The 18,432-nt window shown below is 43.2% G+C and overlaps 1 protein-coding gene across 13 annotated transcripts in view; it reads left to right on the top strand.

Moving 5' to 3' along the window:
* Window positions 1–18,432, top strand: part of HUWE1 (HECT, UBA and WWE domain containing E3 ubiquitin protein ligase 1) — a 226,822-nt gene that overhangs the window by 179,541 nt on the left and 28,849 nt on the right. For 7 of the 13 annotated variants that reach the window (XM_077479143.1, XM_077479195.1, XM_077479124.1 and 4 more), the window contains 5 exons: window positions 8,169–8,688; window positions 8,851–8,957; window positions 12,942–13,098; window positions 13,276–13,408; window positions 13,485–13,717. In XM_077479143.1, the coding sequence (XP_077335269.1) occupies window positions 8,169–8,688; window positions 8,851–8,957; window positions 12,942–13,098; window positions 13,276–13,408; window positions 13,485–13,717 (1,150 nt within the window). The remainder of the gene's footprint in view (window positions 1–8,168; window positions 8,689–8,850; window positions 8,958–12,941; window positions 13,099–13,275; window positions 13,409–13,484; window positions 13,718–18,432) is intronic. The other 6 variants (XM_077479218.1, XM_077479208.1, XM_077479201.1 and 3 more) reach the window with 1 other exon arrangement.

The following is an 18,432-nucleotide window of genomic DNA, read 5'->3' as shown; positions in this document are numbered from 1 at the left end:
AAATAATTGCATTTCCGCTGTGTACTGTGTGAGACCATATATAGTGAATGCAAGGTCCTGGATTTAGTAACACGTTAACTGAATGTATGAGCTTATAACTTGGGGCTTATGATTCCTTTAAGGAAAAGGGAGGAGGTAATCCCTAAAGCTGCGTTTTTCGCTTAACCACTTCCCGACCGCCGCACGACGATGTACGTCGACAGAATGGCACGGGCAGGCATATGGGCGTACATGTACGTCCCTGCCTTCCCGCGGCGGTCGGTATTCGTTCGGGAGCGATCCCGGACGAGGGGACGGCCATTCATTCATGGCCACCCCCTCGCGATCGCTCCCAGCGAATAGAAAGTCTTCGTGACATCACTTCCTCTCCTGTAATGTAAACACAGGAGAGGAAGTGATGTAATCTCTCCTCCGTGTCGGTATTTTTCGTTCCGACACCGAGGAGAGAGGATCGGTGAGTTGCACCAACACGACACTACACAGTAGAACATGCCAGGCACACTCACACCCCCCCGATCACCCCCCCAATTACCCCTGCCCCCCAGTCAGTGACACCAATGTCATTTTTTTTTTTTTTTTGCATTGGTGTCATTTGTGACTGTAATAACTGTTAGGGCAGTTAGGGTTAGCCCCCTTTAGTTCTAATGTACCCCCCCCAATAAAGGTTTAACCCCGTGATCACCCCCCGTCGCCAGTGTCCCTAAGGCTGGGTTCACATTGCAGCGGTTTATGAGAACGAATGTGATTTGCACCGCACTGCAGTGCAAATCACATCCGATCTCTGTGCGATTCGAGTTCAGCCATTCGCCGCACCCGCCGCAAATTCGCACGGGACCCTTTTTTTGGTCCGCAGCAGAATCGGATCGCATGGGTGTTCACACCATGCGATCCGAGTTTGCAGATCGCACTGCGATATGCGAACTGATCTGGGGGTGTCATTAACATTTCACTGACACTCCCAGCAGTTCGCATAGGGCAGTGTGAACTGCCGCCGGGAGGCATGCGGGAACCCGCCGCGGATTTGTGGCGTTCCCGCATCACTCCAGTGTGAACCCAGCCTAATAAGCGATCGTTTTTCTGATCGCTGTATTAGTGTCACAGGTGACGCTAGTTAGGCAGGTAGGTATTTAGGTTCGCCGCAGCTTTTTATAGCGCCAGGGACCCCCATATACTACCGCATAAAGCCCCCTGATTGCCCCCTAGTTAACCCTTTCACCAGTGATCACCATATAACTGTTACAGGTGACGCTGGTTGGTTAGTTATTTTTTTATAGTTTCAGGGCACCCGCCATTTATTACCTAATAAAGGTTTAACCCCCTGATCACCCAGCGGGTGTCATTTGTGACTGTAATAACTGTTAGGGCAGTTAGGGTTAGCCCCCTTTAGTTCTAAGGTACCCCCCCAATAAAGGTTTAACCCCGTGATCACCCCCCGTCGCCAGTGTCACTAAGGCTGGGTTCACATTGCAGCGGTTTATGAGAACGGATGTGATTCGCACCGCACTGCAGTGCAAATCACATCCGATCTCTGTGCGATTCGAGTTCAGCCATACAGATAGTATGGCTGAATTCGTGTCGCACCCGCCGCAAACTCGCGCGGGACCCTTTTTTTGGTCCGCAGCAGAATCGGATCGCATTGGGGGTTCACACCATGCGATCCGAGTTTGCAGATCGCACTGCGATATGCGAACTGATCTGGGGGTGTCATTAACATTTCACTGACCCTCCCAGCAGTTCGCATAGGGCAGTGTGAACTGCCGCCGGGAGGCATGTGATGCGGGAACCCGCCGCGCATTCGTGGCGTTCCCACATCGCTCCAGTGTGAACCCAGCCTAATAAGCGATCATTTTTCTGATTGCTGTATTAGTGTCACAGGTGACGCTAGTTAGGCAGGTAGGTATTTAGGTTCGCCGCAGCTTTTTATAGCGCCAGGGACCCCCATATACTACCGCATAAAGCCCCCTGATTGCCCCCTAGTTAACCCTTTCACCAGTGATCACCATATAACTGTTACAGGTGACGCTGGTTGGTTAGTTATTTTTTTATAGTTTCAGGGCACCCGCCATTTATTACCTAGTCTCACTAGTGTACCCCTAAATTTAGGGGTGTCTACTTTCCAAAATGGGGTCATTTGGGGGGGGGGGGTTTGTGCCATCTTGGCATTTTATGGCCTTCAAAACTGTAACGCCCTTAGAAAGCCTGAAGGCGGTGCTTGGTTTTCGGGGCCCCGTACGCGGCTAGGCTCCCAAAAAGTCCCACATATGTGGTATCCCCGTACTCAGGAGAAGCAGCAGAATTTATTTTGGGGTGTCATTTCACATATGCCCATGGCATGCGTGAGCAATATATCATTTAGTGACAACTTTGTGTAAAAAAAAATAAAAAATTATTTTTTTGTCATTATTCAATCGCTTGAGGCAAAAAAATAAAATATTCAATGGGCTCAACATGCCACTTATCAATTTCCTTAGGGGGGTCTACTTTCCAAAATGGGGTCATTTGGGGGGGTTTTGTACTGCCCTGCCATTTTAGCACCTCAAGAACTGAGATAGGCAGTCGTAAACTAAAAGCTGCGTAAATTCCAGAAAACGTACCTTAGTTTGTAGATGTGACAACTTTTGCGCAAACCAATAAATATACAATTATTGACTTTTTTTTTACCAAAGACATGTGGCTGAATACATTTTGGCCTAAATGTATGACTAAAATTGAGTTTATTGGATTTTTCTAATAACAAAAAGTAGAAAATATCATTTTTTTTCAAAATTTGCGGTATTTTTACGTTTATATCGCAAAAAATAAAAATCGCAGAGGCAATCAAATACCATCAAAAGAAAGCTCTATTTGTGGGAAGAAAAGGACGCAAATTTTGTTTGGGTACAACATTGCATGACCGCGCAATTACCAGTTAAAGCAGCGCAGTGCCAAATTGTAAAAAGACCTCTGGTCATTTACCAGCAAAATGGTCCGGTCTGAAAGTGGTTAAAGCGCTATTAAACCCAAAATTGTAACATATTGCAGCTTGCCAATCAGATGTGGCTGCATTCGTTTTTCGTAAGGCTTTTTTATGTTTTCACCTGGTGATCTGGCCAGTAACACCATCTGTATACGAATGTCTTCATTGGGTGAAGGAACACAGAGGACACCTTTTTGGTCAGCAGCTTTGTTAATCTGGGGCAAGAGGAGTGTTAGATGTACTAGCAGATTTAAATGCACTACAAATTTGAAGCCAAACTTCAGCTCACACTTTAAAAGCAGTTACATCCACAGTTTTATTTTTTATTTTTTTTTATTACTTTTGGGATAAAGAATTTACAAAAGTCTCATGCCTCCAACTGCTGCATCTGCAAGAGGGCTTATTCTTTTGAAAAACAGATTTATTGGCAAGATCACTAGGTAACAGAGCCTCTAAAAGAAAAAGCCATCACATATAAGAGTTGGTAAACTGCAATAGGTTTGCTTTTAGGTTTAATACTGCTTTAATTTGAAAATCTGACCAGTGTTAGCAGGAAGTTATATAGGAAATCGTATGAATATGCCTTGACGGCATATTTTACAAAAAAGGGGCGATGCTGGTAAAATTGGTTTTCTCGTCTGGCTCATTGGGGAAATTAAATTTTATTTTATTTTTTTTTTTGTGAAACATCTGACCCCTACAGAAGTTTGGACAGAAAGAGAAATGTTTCTTTCCTTTTGGGCTGTGCAGCAGCAGATAAATCTGCAGAAGGGACTTCTCATCTGTCCCAGGAAAATTAATCTGCTGGAGGAAAGCTGCATCCCTCCATGATACTACATGGCTTAACCACATGCCGATCGGACCATAGCTGAAAGACTGCTACAGTGCGGTCAGCTTATTCTGGGAGGGCGTCCATGGACATCCTCACAGAATGTTGCTCTCGTGTGCCCCCTGGGGCGCGCTCTTGCAAACATCTATGACCGCCAGGGCATCATGGGTCACGTCCGCTAGTAGCGGCCGTTTACCACGTGATCGCTCCGTCAAATGACAGAGCGATCACTTGTAAACAAACCAGCGTCATGTCATGATGCCAGTTCCTTCCTCCCCTTTCTGTACCGATCTGTACAGTGCGAGGAGAGAGGGGGAGAGATCGTTTTTAGCAACGATGTGGGCTGAATCTGTGGTGCCCACAGCGCTGCTCTGCGCCCATACTGTGCAATACTCTGCAGTAATGTCCAATATTTGCCAATACTCTGCAATGCATTTTAACAGAAATGTTGTTTTTTTTTTTTTTTTACCAAATTTTCATTCTTTTTAGTTTTATAGCGCAAAAAATAAAACCCAGCGGTTATTAAATACCACCAAAAAGCTCTATTTTTGTGAAAAAAGGACATACATTTCATATGGTTACAGTGTTGCATGACTGAGTAATTGTCATTCAAAGTGTGAGAGCTCTGAAAATTGGTTTGGTTAGGAAGGGGGTTTAAGTGGTCAAGTGGATAATACTTGAAGAGCTTATCAATAATGCAATGTTTGGTCCTTTAAAAAAAGAAAAAAAAAAAAGTTTCTGGAGTGATTGTTCTTATCTGTTTGTCTCTGGATGCATCTCAAGCACAATGCGTAGTTTAGATGTGCATATGGCGTAACATTTCCTACTGTAAACTAGACTGAAAGACTTCTGTTTCCTTATTTGTGTTGCTGTTAAAGAACCCTTTTCACCAACTTAAAGCAGACCTTAAAGCAACTTAAACTTAAAACAACTTAAAGCTCATTTGTCGCCTCTTCCCTTCAGGGCCACAATTGCCACCTTTTGGGAGGGGAGAGAAACAGGATACCTGTCTTTGACCGGGTATCCTGTTCCCACTTCTGGGAGTCTGCGCTGCGGCCCATGACATAACTAAGGGGCCCCCTCCTCTTCCCGCTGTCGCTGGGCCAGTAGGAGAGGCCTCACGGATGCGCAGTAGGGTTCTCGGCATGAAGCCGTAAGGCTTCACTGCTGAGTTCCTTTACCAGCGGTGGCAGCAGCCAATGGTTGGAAACATCGGCTGCGGTGCTGACATCGTTGGACTCCAGGATGGTTAAGTGTCGTATTATTAAAAATAAGCAGCTGCAGTACAGTGCCTTGTGAAAGTATTCGGCCCCCTTGAACTTTTCAACCTTTTGCCACATTTCAGGCTTCAAACATAAAGATATAAAAGTTTAATTTTTTGTGAAGAATCACCAACAAGTGGGAAACAATTGTGAAGTGGAACAAAATCTATTGGATAATTTTAAACTTTTTTAGCAAATAAAAAACTGAAAAGTGGTGCGTGCAAAATTATTCGGCCCCTTTACTTTCAGTGCAGCAAACTCACTCCAGAAGTTCAGCGACGATCTCTGCATGATCCAATGTTGTCCTAAATGACTGATGGTGATAAATAGAATCCACCTGTGTGTAATCAAGTCTCTGTATAAATGCACCTGCTCTGTGATAGTCTCAGGGTTCTGTTGAAAGCGCAGAGAGCATCATGAAGACCAAGGAACACACCAGGCAGGTCCGTAATACTGTTGTATAGAAGTTTAAAGCCGGATTTGGATACAAAAAGATTTCCCAAGCTTTAAACATCCCAAGGAGCACTGTGCAAGCGATCATTTTGAAATGGAAGGAGTATCAGACCACTGCAAATCTACCAAGACCTGGCCGTCCCTCTAAACTTTCAGCTCAGACAAGGAGAAGACTGATCAGAGATGCAGCCAAGAGGCCCATGATCACTCTGGATGAACTGCAGAGAACTACAGCTGAGGTGGGAGAGTCTGTCCATAGGACAACAATCAGTCGTACACTGCACAAATCTGGCCTTTATGGAAGAGTGGCAAGAAGAAAGCCATTTCTCAAAGATATCCATAAAAAGCACAAGCCTCCTGGGAGACACACCAAACATGTGGAAGAAGGTGCTCTGGTCAGATGAAACCAAAATCGAACTTTTTGCCCACAATGCAAAACGATATGTTTGGCGTAAAAGCAACACAGCTTATCACCCTCAACACACCATCCCCACTGTCAAATATGGTGGTGGCAGCATCATGGTTTGGGCCTGCTTTTCTTCAGCAGGGACAGGGAAGATGGTTAAAATTGAGGGGAAGATGGATGCAGCCAAATACAGGACCATTCTGGATGAAAACCTGTTGGAGTCTGCAAAAGACCTGGAACTGGGACGGAGATTTATCTTCCAACAAGACAATGATCCCAAACATACAGCAAAATCTACAAAGGAATGGTTCACAAATAAACGTATCCAGGTGTTAGAATGGCCAAGTCAAAGTCCAGACCTGAATCCAATCGAGAATCTGTGGAAAGAGCTGAAAACTGCTGTTCACAAACGCTCTCCATCCAACCTCACTGAGCTCGAGCTGTTTTGCAAGGAAGAATGGGCAAGAATTTCAGTCTCTCAATGTGCAAAACTGATAGAGACATACCCCAAGCGACTTGCAGCTGTAATCGCAGCAAAAGGTGGCTCTACAAAGTATTAACGCAAGGGGGCCAAATAATTTTGCACACCCCACTTTTCATTTTTTTATTAGTTAAAAAAGTTTCCAAAATCCAATAGATTTCGTTCCACTTCACAATTGTCCCACTTGTTGGTGATGCTTCACAAAAAATAAAAATTTAATATCTTTGTTTGAAGCCTGAAATGTGGCAAAAGGTTGAAAAGTTCAATGGGGCCGAATACTTTCGCAAGGCACTGTATGTGTAGCTTCTAGCTTTTATTTATTTTTTGATGGACCTCCACTTTAAATCAAGAAAATTCACAGAACAAACAAGTATTAAATCTATTGCTTACTTACAGCATAATTAAAAATATAATCCCTTGACATGTGTCTAGCAATTTTTAAATTGGATAGTTTTTGAGTAAGACCCAGTTCACGCTTAAAGTGGTTGTAAACCCTTACAAACCACTTTGACCTACAGGTAAGCCTAGATTAAGGCTTACCTGTAGGTCCAAGAAATATCTCCTAAACCTATACGGTTTAGGAGATATTTGCCCGAAGACGGGCACCGCTATCTACAGCGCATGCGCCGTAGACAGCGGCGCGCAGGCGCACTGAGCGGGGCATCGTCGATGACGGCAATGCCGCGAGTCTCGGCTCCTGTGCGCATGCGCGGGAGTGACGTCATCGCTGCTCCGGCGAATCACAGCGCCGGAGCAGCGAGACCCAGGGGGACCCACCAAGAAGATGGACGCTCGGAACTACAGGGGACAGCTGTGACTTCGCTGGCTCCTGTGTCAGGTAAGTGACACATAATGTACTACTATGCGATGGATAGTAGTCCATTATGCTTTGCCTTTACAGGGAATGAAAGAGGAAGTAAACTCATCAGGGTTTACTTCCTCTTTAAAACGCACTACTTCAGCATGATTTCAGTGCAACTGCATGCACACATGTCTGTCTATGCAAGTTGCACATTATATCGGAAGAAAGTGCAGGAACCTTTTTCAGAATCGCTGATCGCACTGGATCGGAGTCACACTGATTTGAACGCTTCTATGGGCACAAATTGGGTTTAACTTTTGAATGCATCTTTTTCATGCAAGTTTAAACTGTCAAATCGCATGGTATATTGCACCAATGTAAATCAGGGCTAAGGGTTTGATTTTACAGTACAAATGAGCCTAAAACAGAGGCCATAAAATTAAACCCTTGCTAGCAAATTTGACAAATTTAGGAAGAGTGAATTCCCTAGCACAGTCTTTGCAGGTTGCAGCCCTCTCCTATTTTGGGAGTTTACTACATAATGTTTTATGTTACTGCTGAGGAGGAACAAAGGGGATGCTGTATTGTGACATTTGACTGACAACTGTGAGTCTGCTGGGGCTGATGATATCACAGTAGCAGTCCTGTGGGTTAATGGATGTCTATATGAAGGAAGCTTTTACAGGTAAATAACTTATCGTGGGTGCTCAACCTTTGGCCCTCCAGCTTTTGTGGAACTACAATTCCCATCATGCCTCTCTTTGGGAGACATATTTGTAACTGTCAGCCTTATGAGATTATTAGTTCTGCAACAGCTGGAGGGCCACAGGTTGAGCACCCATGACTTGCATCAATTCCCATATAACTTTTTGAAAGATTGTTGTTGGAATTAACTGTCTGCTGACCGGTCTCTTCAAATGTTTGTTTTAAAATATTTAAGAATTGTGTGCTGTTATGACACCTCTATTTTTCTTTGTAGGTGTTCCCCAGCCATTTCACACAGCAGAGGACCAAAGAGTGCAATGTAGAAAACAGTGACAATAAGGAGAGGAATATAAAAGTGACTTGTAGCCCTTGTGTTACTCCATCTAGCAACAGTGGTCCCAGCAATATTTCTACGGACTTCTGGGACTTGTTAGTTAAATTGGACAACATGAATGTGAGCCGGAAGGGGAAAACCTCTGTAAAGTCTTTGCCTGTGAGCTCTGGAGCAGAAGCAGAAAGTTTGCAGTGCAGTTTGGAGGCCTCCCCATTGGGACAGCTCATGAATATGTTATCTCACCCCGTCATTCGACGGAGTTCGCTGCTTACAGAAAAACTGCTTAGACTCCTCTCCCTTATTTCAATTGCCTTGCCCGATAACAAATTGTCTGATGGTGTGACTAATCAAAGCAATGCAATCACACCTGCACCTGCCCCCACCCCTGCAACTGCACCAGTACCTCTCCCTGTACCTGCTGTATCTGTGCCGGCAGTTATCAACCCAAGTGTAGTATCCAGTGAGTATGACTTTATCTTCCATACACTAGGTTTGTGCAACCTTGAGGTCATCATTCCATTATAAACAATTTTTTCCAAGAATCCTGGTTTATCAAATAAGAGTGTAGAAAAATACCTGAGAGATAATGTTTAACTTTTTTCTTTTCTTCCATTTTGTAAAGGCGTGATGAAAAGTATCAAGTCTGCAGTAAAGTCAAGCGAGTTCAATGTGCTTGACAAGATGGCAGCTTCTGGGCTTACAGAAAAACAGTTACAGCTTTCTGTTGAGGTGAGAAGCCGTTGTGGTGATGTATGAACATTAAGATGATATACTGTATGTTTGAAGAATGGCAAAGAAGTAATTTTTGCAGCTCTAATTAAAGCGGAACTCCATCCAAAAGGGCCATCTCTGTTTTTTCACACATTCCACCACTCCACTGGGGGGCCAGCAGGTTCCTTGTTTTGACAGGTACCCGCACACAACTCCAGGCAAGATCGCCCTATGATCTCCAAGTATTTCCACTCTCTCTTCCTAAACCTCCCCACCCCACCCCCATGGACACACAGGTAATTGTCCTTGTATTAAGTCAGCAGCTACAGTACTTGTAGCTGCTCACTTTTCTTTTTTTTTTTTTTTTTTTTATTGTCTTTTTTTTGCTCAGACTGATGCTCGTCTTTTAAATACCATCTAGCTATAATTACAAAGTAAGCCTTAAATGCATTTTCTCTTATCGTACGTCATTGGACACAGAGCTATAGTAGTTACTATGTGGGTTATAGGCACCTTCAGGTGATGGACACTGGCACGCCCTAAGACAAAAAGCTCACTCCCTTTATAACCCATCCCACTACTTGGGTGTACCTGTTTTTTCGCCAGTGTCTAAGGTGTTGGTCACGAGTAAAGATGTGCTGTACTGATTTCCTCTGGAGCAATCCTTGCTGTGGGGCTAGCCATGCAGCCGGATCCATTCAAAGTGTCTTTTTGGCCGAATTGAATGGTACCCGGGCCTCGTATCCAAAGAAAATAGTTTTTGCCTGTAAACTCTTCATAGATCAGTCGGTAGCCCGCCTAAAACAGAGTTTGGTCACCACAGTCAGCTACCTGGAATACCTAGGTTGGATTCTCAACCTAGAGAAATCTTCATTAAAACCATCAAGGAGATTGCAGTACTTGGGCCTGATCATAGATACAGCTCAGAAGAGGGTGTTCTTACCTCAGGCATAGATCAGTTCCAAAAAGGAACTGATTGAGGTGGTGAAAGCAAAGAAGAATCCTTCTATTCAACTTTTCATGAGATTGTTGGGAAAGATGGTAGCTTCATTTGAGGCCATTTCTTATGTGCAGTTTCATTCGAGACTGCTGCATAACAGTATCCTGTCAACTTGGAACAAAAAGATCTAGATTTCCCGATGCGTTTATCCCCCAAAGTGCATCAATGCCTCAGTTGGTGGTTGATATCCAAGAATCTTCAGAAAGGAAAGTCCTTCCTACCAGTTACCTGGAAGGTGGTGACAACAGATGCCAGCCTTCTGGTCTGGGGAGCAGTCCTGGAAGAAGCATCTGTCCAAGGAAAATGGTCCAAAACAAAAATGACCTGGCCCCAGAGGCCTGGGCGCTCAGATTATGGAATTGTCCAGTCAGGGTCCAATCTGACAATCACCCAGGGGCTTGAGGAGTCGTGAGGCTCAGAGTAGTGAATCTCATCCTATCCTGGGCAGAAGACAACTTTCCTTGCGCATCGGCAGTCTTCATTTTGGGAATAAGAGAATTGGCAGGCGGACTGCTTGAGTTGCCAATTATTGTTCCCGGGAGAATGGTCTCTTCACCCCGACATCTTTCTGTCAATATGTCAAAGATGGGGAATTTCGGATGTGGATCCGTTTGCATCCAGGTTCAACAGAAAGATTGACAACTTTGTGTCAAGGACAAAGGATCCGCTGACATGAGGAACAGATGCCTTCGTTTTTCCGTGGGATCAGTTTCCCTTCTGTTCTGCTGCTTCTGCACCTTCTTCGCAGGACCAAGCAGAAAGGGAAGGAGGTGATTCTTGCGGCCCAGGAGATCTTGGTATGCAGAGATTATAAAGATGGAGGTAGGGGACCCGTGGACCCTACCACTGCGGCCTGACCTTCTCTCGCAAGGTTCGGTATTTAATCCTACCTTACAAATGCTAAATTTAACGGTTTGGCTATTGAGACCCACATTCTGAAAGAACATGGGCTGTCAGGTTCAGTAGTTTCTACTTTGATGCTAGGAAGCCGGCCTCCAGAATCCTATATTCTAGAGTCTGGAAGGCATATGTCTCCTGGTGTGAATCCAGGAGTTTGCAACCCAGGAACTATCATAGGGTAGGATCCTTGAATTTCTACAGATGGGATTAGAAATGAAGCTGGCTTTGAGTACTATCAAAGGCCAGGTGTCAGCCTTATCATGTTCTCTGATTCATTGCTTTATTCAGGGGGTAACGTAGATTAATCCTCCAGTTTAGGTCACCCCTGAACCCTTGGGACTTGAATTTGGTCCTGTCGGCATTACAGAAACGGCCTTTTGAGCCGATACGAGATATTCCCTTGGTCCTTTTGACAAGGAAATTTGTTTTTCTGGTTGCAATTTCTTCTGCAAGAAGAGTATCAGAGTTTACTTAATTTTTTTCCAGAACCTCGTTTTGTGGAAGAAAGGTCACTACATTCTCGATGTGGTGAGAACAGTCAAGGTCTATTTGAAGGTGACTGCTCAGATTCGTAAAACAGATGTTTTGTTTGTGTTGCCAGAAGGTCCTAAAAGAGGACAGGCAGCATCAAAATCTACTATTTTTAAATGGATTTGTCAAGTGATCGTGCAAGCTTATGGTTTAAAGAGGAAAATTCTACCTTTTCATATTAAAGCACACTCCACGGCTGTTACTGCTTCCTGGGCAGTGCATCACCAAGCCTCTATGGCTCAGATCTGCAAGGCCACAACTTGGTCTTCAGTCCATACATTTTCCAGATTCTATGAAATAGATGTAAAGGGTCATGAGGATATCAGCCTTTGGGCGAAGTGTACTTTAAGCTGCAGTATGTCCTCTAGTCTTGGTGCCCTACGTTTGTTGTGTCTCCCTCCCTTCACTTGCCATTGCCATGGGACATCCCACATAGTAACCACTATGGCTCTGTGTCCTGTGATGTTACGATAAGAAAATAGGATTTTTAAAACTTAGCTGTAAAATCCTCTTCTTTGAAGTACATCATGGGGCACAGTGGTCCCTCCCTTCTTTTGAAATGCACGTGTATTTCTTTGCTACAAAACTGAGTTACTCCCAGTAGTGGGAGAGGTTATATGGGGAGTAGACTTTTTGTCTTGGGGCGTGCCAGTGTCCATCACCTGAAGGTGACCTGTAACCCACATAGTAACTACTATGGCTCTGTCCCATGATGTACTTCAAGGAAGAGGTTTTTGCAGGTAAGCTGTTTTAAAAATCCTATTATTCCTCTGATTTTCTGAAAACACTACACACTTGAATAATACTGGCCAGACACTCTCAAAACTACGAATGAGTAAAAAATTGGTAGCCGCTGCAGAGAATTGTGACCGACGTACATAAAATGTGTGGGGCTTCAGTGGATTATGTAATTATAGATACAAGTGTATGTAGTGAGTTGCAGCTCACCAGTTCTTTGACCTGGTGGCTGCATTTATTTTCTTGTTTCAGGCTTTTTTTTTCCCCCCCTTTATTTTCACCCAGTCATAGGGTAACAATGCTCACTCACTATGTTTATGGAAGAGCAGAATTGTCACCCTAGTACAGAACTGCAATGACATACTGTTTTCTCTACTGTTCAGTGATGGCTTGGAACAATGTAACAAGTAAGAGTGCAGCACAGGGTATTGGCTGACACGGTATCTGGAAGGATCAACAAATATGTTTTTGGACTCCCACAACACTATAACCGAATAAGTGACAAGGCTACGAGTTGTTCATTCTCTAGGGTTTACATACACTTTAAGGTCCAGTACACTCAGATAGACCTGGTCATATGGATCTCGTATATTTGTCTACATTACAAAGGGGTATGAGGATGCTTTTGATGAGGGCTGGGGTGGTTATTCATCTATGCCAGCAGTGGAGTTGGGAGATTAAGAAATAGTTTTGCAAAAAAAGTATGTAAAAGCATTTCAAAGTGAAATGAGTTATAACTTGCAACATATGGCATTGCAGGATAAGGACAAAAAAGGTGTTGGGAGGAAAGGGCTTTCTCCAATGCTGTTTAACATCATGTTCTCTTGTTCAAGGTGCTGACATCTCATTCATGTTCAGAGGAAGGCTTGGAGGATGCAGCAAATGTTTTGCTACAATTGTCTAGAGGTGACCCTGGGACACGAGACACTGTACTCAAGCTGCTGCTCAGTGGAGCCCACCATTTGGGCTACACCCTATGCAAGCAGATAGGTAAGCAAAAGTGTATGTGTGTATATATATATATATATATATATATATATATATATATATATATATATATATATATATATATGTGTGTGTGTGTGTGTGTGTGTGTGTGTGTGTATATATATATATAATTTTTTTTTTTTTTTTTTATGATTTAACCTTGCTTTATCACTTTACCAGGTACTCTCTTGGCTGAATTACGAGAGTATAACCTTGATCAGCAGAGGAGGGTGCAATGTGAGGTACTTTCTCCTGATGGGTTGCCTGAAGAGCAGCCACACAACACCAAAGCCAAGGGTAAAATGCAAAGCAGGTGAGTGTAGTTACTAGTGTTTACTGCTTGTCAATTGCTTATTCAATATCCAGGGTAATAGCATTTTGTCTGTCAGATCTCATATCACTTTGTCTTCGCAATCCAGGTTTGATATTGCAGAAAACGTTGTTATAGTTGCATCACAGAAACGGCCATTAGGGGGACGAGAGCTCCAGTTACCCTCAATGTCCATGCTGACATCAAAGACCTCCACACAGAAATTTTTCCTCAGAGTGCTGCAGGTCATCATCCAGCTCAGAGATGACACCAGGAGAGCCAACAAGAAAGCCAAGCAGACCAGTAGACTAGGTAGGACCATCATTCAGCAAGCAATATGATTATATTGTGCAAAGAATATCTGTTAGCATTTTCAGTGCAGCCATGCTTCCCTCCTGCTTTCAGTATGGTGTGCTGCAGTGTTGTTCACCAGTTTTAGGAGTGATTGAGGCTTTTTCAACTTGAGAACCTGCGTGAATAGAGGAATGTAGAGATGGTATAGAAAAATAGCTTTTGTTTTGTAAAGGGATGGTCTACACAGATTAACAGATTTCCCCTTGACTTTGGTGACTGTTATATTGTGCCCAAAGATGGCTTCTGGCTGGTGTGGGTTTTTTTTTTTTTTTTTATGATTTTGAACTTTATGGGACAGCAGGTGAGCAAGCATCCTTATGTAACCCTTAGACTGCCACCTTCTTTACCTTGAACTGGAGTGCTTGTGGGACTAGTGCCCTTTGGTTTAGGAGACAAAATTGCTCAAAATCAACACATGGCAGTCAGATTGTGCAGGCTCATTTGACATCTTATGCTTCATTTGGCATTCTGTTAACATCTCCATTCTCTTTTTGCTCCTTTCTTGAGATGGCTTATCCTGGCTCAAACATGCTGTGGATGTGCGTTCTAGAAGTTCTGGGGACCTTGTACATATTTGTGCAACCAGTACTTGCAGCAGTATTTTGGTGCAGTTTTTTTGTGAACATATTTGTTTTATTTTATGTGTCTTTCATGGAATCCATACTTAAATATAGGGTGTGTAAGGTCCACTTCAGTTTTACTTCAAAACTATTAAACTTTATTTTTAAAAGCTAAACATCAAGCTAACGTGGTGGTATACTGCGTTCCTTTTTTTTCACTTTTACATTCCTACCTTCAAAGATTAAATCCCACCCCATGTCATGCTGTTATTAAGTGACAGAAGGTCCATGGGGTGCTTACAGTCTACTGTTACGGCCAGGTCAGAAAACACACACACACACACACACACACACACACACACACACACACACACACACACACACACACACACACACACACACACACACACACACACACACACACTTCATGAAGCAGTCCTGGGAATACATAAAGCTAACATGTAATTTAAACTGCAGCTATCTTAAACATTTATGTAGAGCTTTCACTGTTGTTCAGACTGCAGTACCACTCGGTGTGCAACAGAAGCAGTCTATGTCTCAAAAGCAGCAGTCCTGAGAAGAAGATGAACAGCGTCATTCAGCATCTTCCTCCTCAGCTGGCTGTCGGCGGCTCAGCCCATTTAAAGTGGTGTTCCACCCTCTTTTGAGAGGTGGTCTTAAACGAAAGACCACATTTCTACCTCCAACCCTCGTTTTTGGATATTAAAATCATCATTTTTTTAAAACTTTATGAAGTACAGCCTGTACTTGGGAGCCATCTGGTCCCTGGGCAGGACATCACATCCTTTTGTGCGTCGAGTGCATGTGGAGCTAAATATGGCAGGTCACAGGCACCCCCATTAATGCAGGCCATACACGGTCGAATTTCGAACGAATTTTCTTTTCAAAATCAGAAAATTAGTTTTTTTTGTGATCCGATGATGCCACCATTGATTTTCGAAATTCGGCCGACCAAGCCTTCAATTTCACCTCATGTTGCTACAGAAAATAATTTTCTTGGCTGGGAATCTTCTTTGCTCTCTGTAAATTTTCTTTTATCTCCGTACATTTTCTTTTCTTATTGCGTTTCTCGCACGATTCTCCCATCATTGATTAGAAAATCGTTAGTTTTTCTAAAAATTTCCAACATGTCCGATTCCTCAAATGTTGTTTCCGCACGAAAATCGGCTGTTGCTGCAGCCCACTAATGGTGCGAAATTCATACGAAAATTCTTAGATACGATTTTCGAAATTCGAACCATGTATGGCCGGCATAATTGTTGTTAGACCCTGGGTAAAAAAAAAAAAAATCGGCAGCGCTCTGAGTAGGACAAGTGATCTGCCATTTTAAAGCATCGCCCATGACATTCTGTATGCTATTTCAGTTCACTTAAGCCCTGTACACCCAATCAGAATATCGTACACAAAATACCGCTTTCGAAGCGATCATACGATAATTTGATCGTTGGTACACAGTTGTTGTTAATACGTTTCCGAAGGGACAAATACAAAAGTTTTTCTTGTACGATACCGACTCATACAATTTTCCTTTTTGATCAGTACCTTTTTTCGTCCAAAACTATAATACAAATACACTACAACACATTACATCACTTCCAATATTTTTTTCTGTCGTACAATAATTTTTGTACTTTAGTAACCTATTCGTTTTCGATAGAGATTAACAGCCAAAAAAACAGATTATCATTCGCCAGACAATCTCGTCGTGCTTTAGGCATGTTCACCCTTAATCGGTTCCCAACCAGCTCACGTAGACAAACTGTGGCAGAATGTCTCTCCTGGGGGAATTCCCATATGGGTACGCCCTTCCCTTTAGTGGCCACCAGAGGGCATGCCCGATGCATGGCGAGGGACCCGATGCGCGTGGCCGGCGGGCACGATCCTTGCCGGCCACATGTGATCGCATGCACGTGTGTGTGTGTGTGTGTGTGTGTACATACAAATCCCTGTTGTCAGCGCAGGGGAGACCTTTCTTTAGTTCCTATTAGGGATGAGCTCAGGCGTGTTCACATTGGAACACGTGCAGATCCCGCCAGGAAGTGAGCGCTGCGCTAATCACAGGCAGTGAGACATTGCCTCGATGTGCGGCTGCAGAGATCGGGCAATGTGTCACTGCCTGTGATTAGCGATGTGCTCACTTCCTGGCGGACTCTGCACATGTTCAATGCGAACACGCCTGAGCTCATCCCTAGTTCCTACCAAGTAGGACCAACGATATGTCTCCTCCCCTAGTAAGTCACATCCCCATACAGTTAGAACACACTGAGGGAACGCCTTGATTGCCCCCAACCCTAGTGTTAACCCCTTCCCTGCCAGTGACATTTACACAGTGCATTTTTATAGCACTTCTCGCTGTATAAATGTCAGTGGTCCCACAAATGTGTCAAGTGTCCCATCTGTCATCGCGATACCACTAAAAATCGCAGATCACCGCCATTACTAGTAAAAAACAAAAATCAATATACGCTTATTGTGATTTCTTATTTTTGTAAAAAAAAAAAAAATTAGAATATATATCTAAACTGATTTAGAAATTGGTTCTTTTTTTAAAAATTGGATATTTATTATAGTAAAAAAATGTTTCTTCCAAAATTGTCGTGCTTTTTTTGTTTATAGCACAAAAAATAAAAATTGCAGAAGTGCTCAAATACCACCAAAAGAAATCTCTGTGGGGGGAAAAAGGACGCAAATTTTGTTTGGGTACAATGTTGCATGACTGCGCAATTATCAGTTAAACTGATACAGAGCCAAATTTTAAAAAGTGTGCTGGTCAGGAAGGGGTTAAAATCTTCCAGTAAACCCTCCTATTGTTTTCAACCAAGGAAGCTGCCATCTTGGCCTCTGTTTCATCTATAACGGCCATGATGCTGCACTTGTGGTCAGTTAGGACACCCAGGTACCCAGGTAGCAGAGGTAAAAACCTAGTGGTGATATTGGGTTTAAAATATTTTATATATCAAAAACCAGACAGCAAAAGTTGAAAAACGTATATATTTTTTTTATGCTAATTTAATAGAATAACTGTGGAACTCGTGAGGTTATCCTTTTCATTGACTAGAGTTTAATTTTATGTTGGCTGGATTTTAAAATGGTTTAAATACATAACTTGATTTACATGGTTGCATTTCATATGTGCCTGTGGTTGAGAATTTTTTTCCTCACTAGTTTATTAAAGTGGTTGTAAACCCTCCCCCACAACTTTGTCCCATGTAAATCAGCATAAAAAACCCTAATGAACACTGCTTGTAGATATCTCCTTACTTGCTTAGTATTGTTATCCTTTTTGTTCTTTAGAATTAAGTCACTGAGCATGCCCAGATCTCCCCTGAATTACGGGCACACTCTCTGTCTTAGCTATCTGTTATCAGGACTTTTAATGCACGCAGCACTGAACTCCCAGGAGACTTCAGAGTCCTTAAGAGCTTCCTTCTACACACCATGTGACATGACATACAGTGTAAACTTAGCCATTACTGCAGTCTTATCAGCTGAAGCTGATAAGACTGACAAAGGGAAACATTAGACATGGGCACAAGTAAATACTATGAAATAAAACAAGTCCACTATGAACAGGGAAGCAGGGTTGCCATAGAAACGTTGGATTGAGAAGGAGGCTTGGTTAACAGTACAGGAAGTGCTCAATGTCAGGGCGAAAATACACTCCACTATGGACTCAGGCAACAATAGTTAAGATCAGGGCTCGACAAAACCCGGGCGCCAGGTCGCATTTGCGACTAGAATTGGCGACCTGGAGCAGCACAGCTGGGGGTATCCCGTTTCCGTGGACCCCCCCGGCGTGATCGCTTCGCGCCGCCGGCAGCCGGTAATTGAGCCCCCGGCTTTGAGGCCTTCTGTGATCCTATGGTTCCTTCTGGAATCTGGTGCCCTCTTGTGGTGGCCGTTGGAATTACAACCAGCAATGCTAATGGAACTATCTCCTTCCCTTTACTTAGAACCCCTAAACATATTATATTTTATATTATAATATATATATATATAATATAATATAATTTTTTATTTTATTTTTTATTCTAACACCCTAGAAAGTAAAATGGTGGTCGTTGCAATACTGTCTGTCACACCATATTTGCA

This window comes from Lithobates pipiens, unplaced genomic scaffold (genome assembly GCF_037356315.1).
Source record: "Lithobates pipiens isolate NorthernLeopardFrog02 unplaced genomic scaffold, aLitPip1_a1.2 Scaffold_1, whole genome shotgun sequence".
NCBI lineage: Eukaryota > Metazoa > Chordata > Amphibia > Anura > Ranidae > Lithobates > Lithobates pipiens.
The sequence above is the reverse complement of the archived record's forward strand: the minus strand, read 5'-3'. Positions and strand labels throughout refer to the sequence as shown.